Here is a 17,507-nt window from a genome sequence, read left to right as displayed (position 1 = left end):
GTTGTTTATAAATATGCATTTTGACGTAACACTTAATATCCAACTAACATAACGTTCAGTATCAAATAAACTGTTTAAAAATGTATAATCTCTTCAATACTCTTCGACTAAAACGTGTGTAAGAGTTTATTTGTAGTTTAGTAAAGGTTTAGAATAGAAGTAGTGCAGTACCGGTAACAAAAAAATCATATTCTCACAGTTTTGTGAACTACAAATGGATACGATGGACATTATAAAAATATTGGAAGAGATAAATTTGAAGTTTTGTTTCCCCCTCAAAACAACTTGTTAAGAAATATCCTTAATATATCCGAATACGAGATGTTGAATATATCAAACATATCCTAGCACCAATTTGGTCAACTATATGGCCTATTGGATAGGCCCATTCATGTAATTTCAAAAAGTATGCCAAAATAAAATATCTCAGAGAATATACTAAATCCAGTTAGGTTTATACCATCAACTCGAAAGATTTTTAAAATAAGCCTACATAAAACTGAGTAAATGAGATAACTTCACTTTTTTAAATTTTCAAATGTGTTTCAGGCAATGGTATGTGGAAGCTTGTAAATTCATGCTTTATTTTCAGTATAGAGTGTAATAAAATTATGTATTATTTAACAAAATAGTCTCTCCTAAATATTTTTGAAAATATTTGTTTATTTCAATTTTGTTGTACATTATTATATCAAACATTACATTTTTTGTAGTTAAATACCAAACAGTTAAAAATGTTTCATTTGAACTTCATTTTAAACTTTATGAACCCTCGAGAGAGTCTTACTACCACCAAACATTCCTAAGATTAGTTGCACACTGGGAAAACCATCTTCAGCAAGATCGACATGATTGGATGTACAGGTTGTAAATGCTTCAGGTGCAACGTGATATATTATGTGCGCAATTCATAGCTCATAGATATTAGCTCATACATTAGTAGTCACAGACACGTCTAGAAATAAGTAGACTTTGCAAAGAAACAAGCACTGTTTGTTTATATTTTCACACATCCAACGAGGTGGTTGGCTGGTTTTCCAGTTTTGTACATATTGGCAATGTTTCCAAAAATTGATAGCACGAAGGTTTTGCCTGTATACAAAATACAACTTTTGTACGTCTAGTTTTGAGACTGAAGAAATATGAAGTTACGATAAACTTTCCAAGACTTCAGTGACAAAATCTTCAACAAAATTACATTTTTGTTTGATATCATGATTTTTATTATCCAATCACAATGTAAAAATCGGATAATTATTAATACACGTATGTCTCTGCCAATTTGAAATATTTACAGGTAGCAGACTTCATGACAAAAGTTGGAAAACGAGCCACCATAGTATTGAAACACACACAATGAGTGTCCCAGAAACAATGAACGTTGCTAGCCACGTGTTGTAGATTAGATGATTTTCAACTATCCCGTGTATTTAGAAGACACGATAGAGAAATTAACATATCGTAGGATTCTTACATGTGTGGATAAGTGAAGTAACGTTTACTGGTGAATAAATAGTACAATCATACCCACTCGCCTTTGTCAGACGTACAGTTTCTGGTAAAATATAATACTTTAAAATAGTTCTAGACACGCTTGACAGATTTAAAATACTTGAATTAACTCGTTTTCCTTATGTTCTAAAGCAGATTTGTACATGGAAATCCGTGCATGAACAAATCTAATTTCATTTAGTTAGTTGAATCGATCCCCGCGGCAGCACTTGAAAGGGCGTTCTATTAATTACAAGCGGAACAGAGATATCGCACACATGGTATGCTTCCGTAATAATGTATTTCATTCCATGTATTACTTGGTATTTTCATATACTATAATGAATTCTAAAAACTGTTTTTAGTTTATATTATTTAATTTTTGCCGTAACTATAATTTTAACAATAAATAAATAATTACTTTAATATGACCGATTTTGTACAAAACCTGCACTATAAGCAATGTATGGAAAATGTTTCAAGAACATTCTCAGCGCCTTTTTAAATCTTATCAAGAAATATAGTAATTAATTTTTTTTAATACGAGTATTTCGATATATATGTGGAGTTTTATTCCAACCAAAGTTCTATTCCGGACACAGTTTGAGGAATGAAAGGTATCTTCTTTAAAGATATGTCTGTTTAAACCGAGTCTGACTCAATTTCCGAAGCTTTACCGGCAAAAAACTCGAAAAATCATCGAAGAAACATCGGGACAGCCTCTACATAGACAATTTACGTTATATATATATATATATATATATATATATATATATATATATATATATAAATTTATCACATGATTATTACTCTTCACTGCATTTATCATGTTCTAATTTTTGGTCCATGATCTGTGAAATTATTTCACTAAACTATCAGGGTACATTTTCTGACCATGTCAGATAAACCTTTTCCTTTCAAGCACGACTCTGGCCCCTGTCATTGGGTTTATCAATATTACTATAGTATTCAACAGACGTGGTCGTGCGTCTCTGTTTGAAATAAATTCATTATTTTTGGAGAAATATCAAAAAACATTTTGAGCCATAATTTTTATTCTTTCAAACAAATAAAAATTGAATAAATTGTGAATTTTAAAGCACATTGAAAGTCTTTCGTCAACAGAGGAGTTTATGGATTGTTTGTATATGAAACATAAATACAAAAAATTAAAATTCTGTTATGATTTATAACGGATTATTTCGTATATGAAATTGCAACTGACACAGAAAATTACACCGTGATTCTCTTTGCATTGCATTGAATATTTTTCTAAAGTATTAATATGATAGGTTGACATGATACATGTCAATGTAGAAGTGTATATCAATATAGTTATATATTATTGAATTGGTGTTTAATGTATAGTAACCGTTACATTGGTGTCCTAAAATCAACTTCGGCATTCATTGGTGTTGCTGTTTCCGTTTAGTGGTAATATAAGTACTTTCAACCTCAATAGGCTCAGAATTACACACAAATTCGAAGAGAACAGGACAGATCTACGACTTCCTCGCAGAAGACTCATTTAATCTAGAGAGGTGGGTGGATGGGGGAGGGGGAATCCGCCAAATCCAATATCGCCCTTTTCCTCAACTCGTTTGACATTTAACAACACATGACTGAATCGAAACTCAAAGGTCAAAGGGAAATAAATCAAGGGTGAAACTGACATCAAGCATTGGTTAGCCTTTAAGCTACAACGTTATATGCACCACTTCTTAAGAATATACAAAAATCTCTCCTCCTCCTTGATACTCTGATACAGAACTTATCATCTAGTTGTTGATCATCATCCATCATTAAGCCTTTAAGCTACAACGTTATATGCACCACTTCTTAAGAATATACAAAAATCTCTCCTCCTTGATACTCTGATACAGAACTTATCATCTAGTTGTTGATCATCATCCATCATTAAGCCTTTAAGCTACAACGTTATATGCACCACTTCTTAATAATACACAAAAATCTCTCCTCCTTGATACTCTGATACAGAACTTATCATCTAGTTGTTGATCATCATCCATCATTAAGCCTTTAAGCTACAACGTTATATGCACCACTTCTTAAGAATATACAAAAATCTCTCCTCCTTGATACTCTGATACAGAACTTATCATCTAGTTGTTGATCATCATCCATCATTAAGCCTTTAAGCTACAACGTTATATGCACCACTTCTTAAGAATACACAAAAATCTATCCTCCTTGATACTCTGATACAGAACTTATCATCTAGTTGTTGATCATCATCCATCATTAGGCCTTTAAGCTACCACGTTATATGCACCACTTCTCATGAATATACAAAAAAACTCTCCTGCTGATATTTTGATAAATAACTTGTCATCTAGTTGCTGATGATCATAATCCAAGTATTAATCTACTAGTTATCTTTATTTATAAGCTTCTCTGGAAGACCTTTGAGACTTGGTTTAAGACGGAATAGGTTACAATGATGAAATGTTCTAGCAATAACAAAACTCAGCAATGCTAGTGGTTATTTCGCTTTTTACATTAGGTTCTGAGTGACGTTTATGTTGAAGACAATGTGGAATCTGACTTGAAGCAATTAGCTATGATACAAGTGCGGAGATTTGTAAAATTAACAGTACATCATTCAGTGATAGTAGGAGTTCATGCTCGTTCATATAATGAAAACATTAGGAAGTTAAATGTTTCTATTGGGAGATTTTTTATTTAATCTTCGTATAAACTCCCGCTGATATTCGAGATTAAAAACTGAGGGTGCTCTTTAGTAGTGCATGATATGCTTGCTCTTCTAATCTCAAGTTTTAAACATTTACGTAACAGTGTTCGTGAGATTTTTAGAGCTTTTCGCCAAGCACCATCGTTAGGTAATTTATCACAGAGTTGCAATAGCAAATATAAAGCATAAAATGAGATTTCGCCAAAAGAATTGTGTGTCCAGTGGTAACAAATACTGGAACATTTCAAAGAGTGGGGAATATAAAACTATTCTGTGTATCTCAGTTACCACTTCAGTTTACGTAAAATTAGAATTAATTGTAAGCTTTGACTTTGTTACAGTAAATGCAAAGCGCTATCAGATAACGACGTAAACGTGCATGGCAGATGATAATAATTGGATGAATTTTGTCGTGATACATTCTAAGTGCATGTATTTCAATACATGTCATACTATCTACTCATATATCCTTTTTTTTGTTTTTTTTTAGGTAACGGAGGTTAAAATGAGGATAAATCTGTAAATCATTTGCGTATATGTGGTATTTGCAATGAGTAGAATGGTAGAACTAATTTCATTAATACAAACAATATAGGTCCAAGAACAGTACCTTGCGGTAATCCTCAAGAAACATTAGCCCAGTTAAATGTCATATCGTCTGACCTCGTGCCGTCCAAGTAAGTGAGACCAATCATGTTCCTGTTGGATGAGGTAAATGAAATCTAAACTTTTAGAAATGAAATCGAACACTTTCAGAACGCCTTTACTTTTTCGTATATAAAGTGCCTTTTATTAGAAAACATTATGTTGCGCAATTAAAATAAACTTCATCAGTTAAAAGGTATTTCCATTTACAAGCCTCTTCACAGTTGTAACTAGCACTCTAAATTTACTGCTCGTTAAACCCTCGAGCTCAATAGATCTTCTTATTATGTACCTCGTAGTATGTACCTCATACTTAAATAAGACTTAATTTATCCACCATTTAATTGATATGCCAAGACAAAAGCGAACTAATGAGTGACAAAGCGACAACACGTCTCGTCGAAATTACTTTCCTGTATCGATTCGTCTCGGATTAATTTGCGTTTATTGACTCTGGTTTATTGACAACCTGTCAAGCTCAGGGCTTAATTACTCGGGGCGGCGCGGCGTGACGCGAATCGACAATTTACTACGCTTAAACGTTTGTCAACAGGTTTATTGTTGTCGTAAAGTTTATTTTTCTGCAACATGACAAACAAGCTACCACAGTTTGTTGCGTTGCTTTTATAACTATTACATTTTCTCCTGGATTTTGGAATCTTTATGCTTTTACAAAACATAATAGCTCTTAACGCTTGTCATCCAATTTAATCAGCGATCTTGAATATTTGGTTGCAATAAATTGTGTCAAAACCATTAAAATGAATTCTCAACGCGTTTTTGGATAATTAACATAAGAGATTTCAATTTTATTTTAAACACTTTAAATATTTATATTTTACTATCGGTTACCCACGATGTCACTCCCTCTACTTGGGGTGTTCGCAAGCATATCTTTGGAGACATACCATTTCCCTAAACAGGATTATAATATTTATCATAATCGAAATTGTTCTCCTTCCCAAAGTTTACAAAAACATTTTGGGGTTTTCTTGTATAAAAATGAGTCTTAGTTTTACAACTCAACTAGCCCAGATGTAACAGCACGTTCAGAAATCTTTGGATCTCAACAGACGTTTAAGGTAACTATGTAACCATGTATGACGTCAGGTTTTGTCAATTTTTGTATAAAACACTGCTTACACACATTTATCCAATCAGGGATATCTTCACCACCACACACCGTTACTTTGATGTCAAATAAAATTATCAAACTATTTTAATTTTCACTTCGCTATTATTAGAGCAAAACATGAATAGTATAAATCCATAAACTGCCAAAATCCCGAAAACTGCTTCTCACTTTGCATTAGTTACGCAGTCCTCCAAATTTTAGCCGTTAAAATACTTTAATTCACGGGAAATTTCCCGTTACACAAACTTTACATTTTACATTACCAGAAATTGTGTTTCACACATTTAAATGTGCTTGGCCGAATTTTTGAAATGTGTTTTGAATATAAGAATAAGAATAATTTATTTACACAATAGAACACAAAAGATTTCTTTGCAAGTCAAAACAGTGTAAAAAGTAATTACACAAAAGCAATTGAACAGAACAACTAGGATTTCTTGGTTGTAATATTTAGGAATTTCCATGTCCGCACCCAACCCGTATCGTTACATCAGGGCAGAATCAGGGAAAACAGGCACTCCTAACTTGGATTTCTTGATATTAATTATTAGGATTTTCCATTTCCGCACCCCAACCTGTCTTACTGCATCAGGGCAGAATCAGGGAAAACATTCACTCCTAACTTGGATTTCTTGATATTAATTATTAGGATTTTCCATTTCCGCACCCCAACCTGTCTTACTGCATCAGGGCAGAATCAGGGAAAACAGGCACTCCTAACTTGGATTTCTTGGTAGTAATTGTTAGGATTTTCCATTTCCGCACCCCAACCTGTCTTACTTACTGCATCAGGGCAGAATCAGGGAAAACAGGCACTCCTAACTTGGATTTCTTGATAGTAATTATTAGGATTTTCCATTTCCGCACCCCAACCTGTCTTACTGCATCAGGGCAGAATCAGGGAAAACAGGCACTCCTAACTTGGATTTCTTGATATTAATTATTAGGATTTTCCATTTCCCAGGGTTGCTGCAGGAGTCCAATAATGAAATTCCCTGACTTTTCCCTGATTTCCAGACCAAATTTTTCATTTTTCCCTGACTTTTTTCGATGCAATCCCCAGGGTTTTTGGCAATTAATGGGTGGAAAAAAAGCGGTGATGAGGCTAACAGGGTGGCAAATATAAAAAAGCAAAAAATAAAGTGAACACAGTTTAATACGTACAAAAAGATTGACTTAAATGATCTTTTACAACACAGAAGTAAAATACGGCGCGGCGGCAGTAAGTTTATTTGTGTAAAGGGATTTTATATTTTTCCCTGACCAACATCGAAATTCCCTGACTTTTCCCTGACTTGAGACCGGATTCCCTGACTTTTCCCTGATTTCCAGTCCTGTTTTTTTCCCTGACTTTTCCCTGATTTCCAGTCCTGTTTTTTTTTCCCTGACTTTTCCCTGACTTCCCTGATTTCCCTGACCTGTAGCATCCCTGTTTCCGCACCCCAACCTGTCTTACTGCATCAGGGCAGAATCAGGGAAAACAGGCACTCCTAACTTGGATTTCTTGGTAGTAATTGTTAGGATTTTCCATTTCCGCACCCCAACCTGTCTTACTGCATCAGGGCAGAATCAGGGAAAACAGGCACTCCTAACTTGGATTTCTTGATAGTAATTATTAGGATTTTCCATTTCCGCACCCCAACCTGTCTTACTACATCAGGGCAGAATCAGGGAAAACAGACACACCTAATTTGAATTTCTTGGTAGTAATTGTTAGGATTTTGCATTTCCGCACCCCATCCTGTCTTACTACATCAGGGCAGAATCAGGGAAAACAGGCACTCCTAACTTGGATTTCTTGATAGTAATTATTAGGATTTTCCATTTCCGCACCCCAACCTGTCTTACTACATCAGGGCAGAATCAGGGAAAACAGACACACCTAATTTGAATTTCTTGGTAGTAATTGTTAGGATTTTCCATTTCCGCACCCCAACCTGTCTTACTACATCAGGGCAGAATCAGGGAAAACAGACACACCTAATTTGAATTTCTTGGTAGTAATTGTTAGGATTTTGCATTTCCGCACCCCAACCTGTCTTACTACATCAGGGCAGAATCAGGGAAAACAGGCACTCCTAACTTGGATTTCTTGGTAGTAATTGTTAGGATTTTCCATTTCCGCACCCCAACCTGTCTTACTACATCAGGGCAGAATCAGGGAAAACAGGCACTCCTAACTTGGATTTCTTGGTAGTAATTTTCCATGTCTGCAATCCATCCTGTCGCACTACACCGGATACTAACTTTCAAGGGTACCAAGAGAATTGTCATTTGTCAGTGTAAGGGTATCTCCCTTACACTGACAAATTACTGTAGGTTCCAAGCTTTCTCAAGGTCAGTAGTGTTCAATGGGGGAACCTCCAGTACTACGGACTAAACTTTAGTACGTGCATTACAAACCGGTTAAATATGTATTTATCATGTATATTGACAGTACTTGATGTACTGTAATGATAGAATCCAATAAAGTGGCACTATTCTTAGTAGTACTTGAAGAAATGTCAGTTTCTTTAGTTTTAGGGAGGTGAAAACGTTTGTTTATAGCGATATAATCTTAATTATTCTACTTACAACCATCTCTCTTTACTCCCGCCACTTTATAGCGATAAACGAGAATTATTACGTTCGTACTTTTTGGATGGATAACGATTAGCAATTCACGCAGTTTTTAATTGCGTGCTTGCGTTTATAAATCCGTTACCAGTTGAAAACCGAGAAACTTTTAAGTACTTTGCAAACAATGCAGGTTGCGGTACAGTGTCAGTCCAACTTGAATCACAATGTTTTCCGTGTAGACTATGTAATATAGTTCAAATTATATTCTTTTAGGCTCAACACTGCAGAAAATGTGGACCATTAGAAAGATATGTGTGTTCGCTGGCCATCATCGGCGTTCACATCGTCAATACTCGTTGTCAATAATTGACAGACATCCATTGACAGTTATTGGCAGGTGAACTGTTCGCCACTCAGCACTTCGACAACGTTTATCGGCCTGGTTTATTTTGTGATCCACGCACTCCACGAATAGGCCACGCGGTTTATATGTAACACGTTAAAATAAACTGCGAAAAATGTGTTGCACTATATGCAAGTATAGTGTAATCACAGCTTACAGTTCTCGTATTTATGATTTTGAATAAACAAGATCATGATTGATCTTATTCTTAGAGGAATCTAGATTATTCCGCTTGTTATTAATATCCGTCTTTGCTTCCATCACTTTTAACCGGATAACAGAGATTCGGATATACTCGTACATCTTTGTGTATTCAGATTACTTTTACTGACGATTCTGTTTATCATAATAATCCTCCTCAATACAGAACGGTAGTGTATCGAGTACCTAATTTTTGTTCACTTAGAACGAGAAGCTGAGGAAACGTTTCACATCACTTAGTCCTAAAAGAAACTTTGCGTTTGTTTTCAGAGTGAATCCTGATATTCAGGATGGGTAAGATTTGGGGTGCTTATGTTACATCCACCATGAGAAGGAGATAGGACGCACTAGATCTGTCATGTCTCTCCTAGAAGAAGAGGAAACTAGCTCGGTTTCAGTCTCTTCCATTCAAAGCGTGTTGGGGCCAGTAAGCCCTTATATTTAGGCGCCAGAATAGAGCCAATGTGAATACATCCAATCACAGAAGAAGGTCTACTTTACATTAATTAATTAAGGTTGTCGTAGGTTAATTTCATCAACCCTACCGTTCCGGGACTGGTAGGCTGGACAGTGGACGTCTGGTCCTTGTTTCCCTTCGTCACGTGACCTATGCTTACCATTATTGTCAACTTCATATTCCTGCTTTCACCTATTCTTATCTTTTACATGTACAGTTACGAATATATAGACCGGAGTAGTAATACTGAAGTGTACATTTAATGTAGGCTTCTACTGGTCAAAATTTGTGATTTATGTATTTATAAATATTTATTATATATTGCAAATGTTGAAAAGTTATTAACTAGATCCAAAATCTACAATAAAACCTCGGTTATCCGGCTTGAATCGGCTGGTGTAATTAAGAATATGAAAGTCCGGATTAGCCAAATAATCTCAAATCCCGTGATATAAAACTATTTCTTAGATTTAATTCCGTTTAAAAATGTAATTTCAACAAAGTACCATTAGTACTTGCCATGAACAATTATTAACAGTTTAGTAACCCACCTTACTGTATGTGAACACCACCGAATTAGGTCCGGGAATTCAGGTTCGCATTGTTAAATAAAACAAAAATCTAATGTTACAGCAGTTTATGAGGTAACCGGACGATATTCAATTCATTCCCTACAATATTCCCTATAATTCGTTACTGTATACCAATTAATAGCTTTGAATCAATTGGACATAATGGCATAATGGGGATATTATATTTACTGATAGTAGAAAAATATGAAAAAATGGATGATATAAAGAAATCTGACACGAAATTGTACGAGAATGTTTTATAAACTTGAAAGTATTCTAACCCACCCATAGCTAGGAACTATTTCCCCCATCTAGAAATAACAGATAGCTGAAATTCTTACTTTTTTGCGAGAAAGCTTTTGACCAAAGCTTATAATAATTCCAAAACTACACTACATTCTTTGGCTAATTGGTAAACAATAAATGATGAATGATACAACTAATTGTAAAATTATCTGTCGAGTCCTTCAACCCTCAACATATTTATAAAACATGAAAGTTACTACGTCCCAAAAAAATTATTAGTGATTTTAATTATGGGTAAACTGTGCTGTCGCGCGCTGTGTCACATGAAAGGGCAATGGACTGTTTACCGCGCCTCAGCCATCGATTTCCGTGAGGGTGATTGAGTTTTATTATTCCCGAAATTGGTACCCGCCAGGGATATGACAGGCCTTGTGTCTCATAACGTTGTCTCTGTCCATTACAAGAGTGGAGGGTGTGTGGTGTTGAATATTAAAGTACCCATTTTAGCAAGATTTCTAACTTTAATCGATGTCTAAATTTGTTAATATTCTTTATTAATATGCTAAAAGATGTTCAAAAATATTTCTTGCTGATTTTTTTACATTAATTTTTAATTTTTTGTATTTAATTGTTTTATGCCCAGCACTCACTAATAATCTTCGAGTCACGATTGTATTGTACGAGTTGAAGCACACGATCTATTTTTACGTAATATGGATTGTGGGGAACATTACCTTCAGTTAGAAAGTAATTGTCAGCTCTGATAGAGTTTGTGGGGATCAAAGTAGGATGGCATCAAAAGGGTTAAAAATATAAAACTTTAATTTTTCAAATCATAACATTTTTAGCTTGAGACCCTTTAAATCAACCGTGGATAGGTAAATAATAGTTATATCGCTGTCGGTGTATGAAATAAAGAGGCTAAAAACGCCATTTTAGTTTAATAGTTGGTCTTCTTAAGGTAGGATGTGATTATGTAATTTTAGTGGATTTTGCTAGTGGTAAAAATTTCTAAATCGATCTTCCAAGAAACAAGATACCATTTATAACGAATTTCCAATAACGAATCCCACGCCATAATTTAATACGTTAAAAATCGAGGAATGTGTGATGAGTAGAATGGAGTGATAACGGTTAAGTGTTATGACAATGTCACACAAACCACCACATGAATCCAACACGTTGCAAGAAGACTGCTCACAATGTCACTGCACATCAGTATATTTAGTTCTCACATTCTTATACTAATGGTTGTTAATCAGAAGCGACCAACCTAATTTTATTCTTTTTATTTACAACACTACATAATACAAACTGTCTTTTCATACCCTAATTAATTATAGATGACGATTTTCTGAAATGCAGAATGAACAGGTCCAAATCCCATCTGACATTCTGGACTATCTATCCTCTATGTCTAATACATTTTTTTGAAGCGAAGTGGAGTAACCGATGACTTGATCTCTTTGTTTTTGTCGACAGTTGTTATTGCTTGATCAGATGTTTTTTTTTTTTTTTTAATTTTCTGTTCCCGCTAATTTATAGCGTTATGTTAATACATATCATACTAAACCAAAGTTAGACTGAATATTAATTTATAGCTAATTTAAAGATTATAGACAATAACTGCCACTACAAGCTAACACGAAAGTTTTAAGTAACAAAAAATTACAAATATCAAAGAATTATCCTACCTGATTTAACTAAAAAAATGTTTAAGCTTTCCCTTCAATATTTGAGCTTGTTTTTAATTTTGCGCTATAATTTTGAATTGCAGCTATGTGCTCATAATCTAGTTTACAAAGTAATTTACTCTGGTTTGCGATAGTTCGAACTCGATAGTATCAATCTCCTTTCGGATTTGTAGTTTGAACCTTAATAACACTTTTCAGGAAATCTGTGGAGTGAATTATTAATAACTTCAGTTCAAGTTAATTACTAAGTTATTTTGTACGGTATCAGTTTATTTGGATGTGCGGTTGTATTGTTAGCCATGTCTCACATATGTTGTCTTTACAGATCCACGACTCCTCCTTCGGCGGGAGCAGCTCAGAGGACGAGGACCTTCCCGGGGGCCTGTACGGCCACCAGAGTGCCGCGGCCAACGCCCTCCTGTACGTCGGCCTCGGGACGGTCGCCATCGGGCTGGTCATCGCCTTCGTGGGTACAGGGGAGAAGGGGTTCAAAACCCTGGAGCTTCGCTTGATCGGCCCGACGCTCATCGGAAGTGGGGTTAGTGGGGAGGGGGAAGGAGATGTAACATTTGTATGGTTGTGGGAACACAAAATATTACATGAGGTGGAAGAGAGAGAAAGATACTGGTTACGAATGTAAACAGTGATAATTCCTAATTCCTAATAAATCATGATTTCCAAATGACATTTACATTTATTACTTTTAATAGTTTGTGAAGTAGTACAAATCAATATTTTACGCTCGCCAGGCTTCGGGATCGCCTCCCTACGAACCGACGTTTATTATTTTCAATTTCTATAAAAAAAGTCGTAGAGGTGGAGTTTCACATCAAATTTTAATCCGGATAACCTGCACAAACATATTTTTGAAATGTGTTAAACTCTAAATATAATTAAGAGACGTATGGGGTTACACCTTTAGCAAAGGATATTATGTATTGGATCTCAAACCGTGTATTTTGACAAATAAGACATGTATTATTGCTCTTATAGAACAAAACTGAAACTCGGCCAAAGTTATAAAGTCTGTTATATAATGTATCTATATTCAATAGTGTTACTCTGTAGATTTCTAAAAGTCTGTGCGAGCTCAGATTCAAAACTTCAGGTGTTCACAAACCTTTCAGAACCTTCGTGTCGCTGATTGTCTATCGTCCGCATGCGCGATAACTCTTGAAACTAGGTACATCGCTAGTGATTTCTTTTTCCTTCTTTTTCAGCCCTGTATTCGTCGAATGTAACTCCGAAATATTCGCTAACCAAGACGATTTTGATTCTTATTGCTTGAGATTTTAAACTATTAGATACTTACTTATATAACGGCTTTTATGTGTAAATTATTGTGAATATTCGTTATTCACATCTTAACATAATTGTTTCTAAACTATCATCGTGTTTTACTCATACTAAAATACTAAAATTATTATATTAAATATAATTTTTTAATATAATATTGTCATGATTTAAAATATACTGAAATTTATTAAAATTAAATTTAAAACAATCGAACATTCGGCGATGAACATAGGTAGATCAAATCACATCCATATAATTTAATATCGATAATCGGATATTAAATTGGCGTTATGCAGTTGATATTGGACACTATGTCCTTCCGTTTGCGCCGGTGAGCTAGGTAAGGTGCCAACATCACAGAGAATATGGTTAAGCATTCCAATACAGTCCATAAAACTTATTTAAATGTTTATTTTTTTGTATTTTATTATATAACATCAGTTAACCGCGGCGTTATACGCCACTTCCTATTAAATAACACACGCGTCATATGCACATATTTTGAATGGTTAGTATTTTTAATAATACTATACTAATAATAAGTGATGGTTACTGGAATATATTAGAATCTCCTAATCCAAGTTATGATAAGAATTGGTCTGTAATTAATGAGTAATGTTTCGTAGTCCTGAATTTGGTGAGTAAAATAATATTGATGAGTAAACAATGAAATGCACAAATTTCTTTGTAACATTCCATAATATATGTGTATGAAAGGCAAAGACCTCACTCAGATGCTCATCACTGATTCTTCAACTTCCCGATGCCACAGAGAGTTTAAATTTGGCTCACGTGTGCCTCATGGCTTAAATAGAAAACCTAAAGTAGTCATAAGATAATAAATATCAAACACCGTAAGGGTTGAAATGGGCTTGCAACTATTTGTTTTAACGCCTCTATGTTCTAGAAATATAAGTTTGTTACGAACGTGCCTCGTGACTTAAAAATTAAAAACATATAATTTTAATAAAGATCAACTACTGTAGTTTCATGTGTTTTAAAAGGGCTGCAACCCCTAGAGATATCATATTTTTGTTTTTAAACTTCCAGCTGGTCTATTCAATCCAACGTTGGAGTGATTGAGAAGGTCGGTGGTTTATGAATGAAGCAGATATGAGAGTTCAAAATAGAAGACTATAATTAAACACCGACACGTGAAAGGCATATTGTTATTACTGAAACGATTTCCTGAACTAAAAATATAATGGACTGCGTGACTGAGTCCGCTCAGGTCGGTTTAAAACTGGCACTTTATATAAACAGAAGCTGGCGCAAGCCTGATATGATATCAGCCGTTTAAGAGGTGGCAGGTGGAAGGGGTGACAGAAGATTTAATGTGGAAGGGAAGGGTGGAGTTGAGGGAGGGTTGGGACTGATATAAACTCCCCTTCTCGTAACCTCGGTGACCTTTACTTAAACGAATTAGCACATACATGACCGCCTAGTATAGTTTTCTTACATTATATATCACCTATATCCTCAAAATTATATTAAACTGACAAATACGTTTACATTTACAATTGGTCACTGACTTACTCAGAATCGTATTTCTATTAGTAGAATTTTAGTTCGTCGTTCTAGTGCGTTATTTACATCCTGATAGGCTATATGCCCTAAATGTCCAAACTCAAACTAAAACGGCAACTAATCAGTTATGCAAGATTATACGATAACGTGTATGAATTTTCGGGTTGGTGAGGAAGTAGATATATATATATATATATATATATATATATATATTTTTTTTTTTTTTTTTTTTTTAACAGAGTATCACATTCTTACGCACGAAATTTAAACAAATGACCCCAACTGTAAACATAGAACTTTATTGTAGCGTTTTATTTATTGCCAAATGTATTGTCCACTGTCCAGGTGCTGTGTTGTCTTGTACGTATCTTCCTGTGTGTGTGTCCCACACGTTGCCTGAGACGACGGTTTCGTCACAGACACAGACGCAAACACCAGTCGGCCGGCGCGCAGCTCAACCGCCACGGCTTCCAGTCCGACAAGTGCACCGACTACTACAGGTCAGCAGTCTGTCGGTCTGGTTGTAACGCTATAACTGGGACATGCGTTGGCCAATTTGTGTGAAATTCGGCATGAGCCTACATTGGACTGATGGAACTGAGCCTCTTGTTTATTCAGGTTCCGCAGAGTAAGGTGGTGGACATGTCAAAACATTTGTGGGTCGTGAAATTTGTTATACAGTAGTAACCTTTTCTCTTACTAAAGTTTTACTAACTGCGCTTTCAAACAATGATTATTTTAAAGCACTAATTGTCAAATGCATTTAAAATTCAATGTTTGGTACTATATCTGTCAAATACAAGTGAAACTACAATTGTTCTACCCATTTGATAGTGGAACTTATACCCTTAAGTCACGTACTGGAATATCACGGGATACAAAAAGTGCCACTTGAGTGGCTCAATACATATCTTATTAATAGAAAATCTACTTTTATTAAATTTTTTCTACGACAAACAGATTCAGTTTTTATTCCAACAGTCACCCTAAATGAAACTGAGATTGAATAAGTCTCTACTCAACAAAATTCCTTGGAATACACCTTGATCGAATGTTAACATGGGATTGTCACTTACATTGGGGCAAGAGTGAGAAAAATTCGGAATGATTAAATGGGGTGAATTTAAAATTTGTTTGTATGAATGAGATTCCAATGTATTAAATGAATGCTACATTTTATAGAGTAGTTTACTTTGGCGGTTGTGATAAAATGTATGTTTATAAGCAATAAAACATATGATTATTATTTGTCCCTAACAGTGTCAGTTTACTTAAACACTACACATGCATTTGCTATCATTCTCTAGCAAATTAAAAAATGGCATAAAACCTGTATTTGTTAGGCTAATTTTATGTGGCCATTTTATAGCTTGTTATTTATAGTCTGTTTATAACTTCTCATTCACCATCTTGAAACCATGTTTTTCTTGTTTTATAATTTTAGATGTAGCTTCGACCTTAACAAGACAATTAACCATAATGGAACATTCCATCTGTGATTCAATTTATCATTTGTGGTATGTGTTTTAAAAGTAAAATGAATACAAGCAAAATTTTTTATTGTAGCTAGGGAACAATCTTGTCCGCTTTCTTAGATACCTTTTTCCCGACGTGTGGTCTCTTCTGACTGGGACTCCGGACCACAACTGAGAACAAAATAAGCTTGGAGCAGTAATAATAAGAGTGTAGTTGCAGATCTTAGTTAGATGTGCGGCAACAATCTTACAGAAAAAATTTATTTCAGTGTGTACCGTAAGGGGTAGCCAATGTTTAAAATATTGATTTGTGGCATTAAAATAAGGATAAGATATAATAAAACATATGGAATAAATCTTCGTTTTCCGTTTGTTTGTCTCTATCTGTATGTATTTTATAAAAAATATGTTATGTTAAAATGGTTTAAACTACAACACTGATCCTTGTGAAGTCCTCTTAAGTAAATAGTAAGCTGTAACAATACTATATCATTTACAGTGTCGAAGTTTTCAGTTTTCAATTCCAAATTCAATAGAAACTGTAGAATTTACTAAAGTAGAATACATTAATCAAAGATGTGCAGTATAATCAAGAAACCCATAATACCAAATTTGTCAAAATCTGCCAAAGATTGATTGATTGGATTTTACTTTTTTTCTAAATACAACTCGAAGGTTTTGAGCTTAGAAGTTTGGTTTGAACTTGCAAATGTTTCACCAAATGCTGAAGGAACTGGCAAATAAAATCAGGTACAGCAGGCATCGAGGGAAACAGAAAGCTGAACTTACTTGTAAGAAAGAGATCAGCTCCTTCTGGATAGGTATAGAACCAAATTTGTTAACCCTTGGTTCCAGAAAGATATTTACAGAGTGCTTGGAGAGATAGGCTACAACCTCATTGTGGCAGAATGTCTATGGACTTAGAAAATCAAAGCTGTTCATATAGCCATTGAGGAAACAGTGCAATGCCTTTCGCCCTACCAAAGATAGAGACTTCTAATGGAAAAGTTTAAAGGTGAGGGATCTTTCCAAAAGACAAGGATTCAACGAATATGAATACTACTGCTTATACTGTTGTCATCTCGAATGTCAG

The 17,507-nt window shown here is 34.8% G+C and overlaps 1 protein-coding gene across 4 annotated transcripts in view; it reads left to right on the top strand.

The window, feature by feature from the left end:
- The window catches only part of LOC124354007, a 292,185-nt gene that overhangs the window by 269,727 nt on the left and 4,951 nt on the right, over nucleotides 1-17,507 (top strand). For all 4 annotated transcript variants that reach the window (XM_046804121.1, XM_046804120.1, XM_046804123.1 and 1 more), the window contains 2 exons: nucleotides 12,442-12,654; nucleotides 15,285-15,439. In XM_046804121.1, coding sequence (XP_046660077.1) covers nucleotides 12,442-12,654; nucleotides 15,285-15,439 — 368 coding nt within the window. The remainder of the gene's footprint in view (nucleotides 1-12,441; nucleotides 12,655-15,284; nucleotides 15,440-17,507) is intronic.

The sequence above is a fragment of the Homalodisca vitripennis genome, chromosome 2 (genome assembly GCF_021130785.1).
Source record: "Homalodisca vitripennis isolate AUS2020 chromosome 2, UT_GWSS_2.1, whole genome shotgun sequence".
In the NCBI taxonomy this organism is placed as follows: Eukaryota; Metazoa; Arthropoda; class Insecta; order Hemiptera; family Cicadellidae; genus Homalodisca; species Homalodisca vitripennis.
Note: the sequence above shows the minus strand (reverse complement) of the source record. Positions and strands in the feature narration are given on the sequence as shown.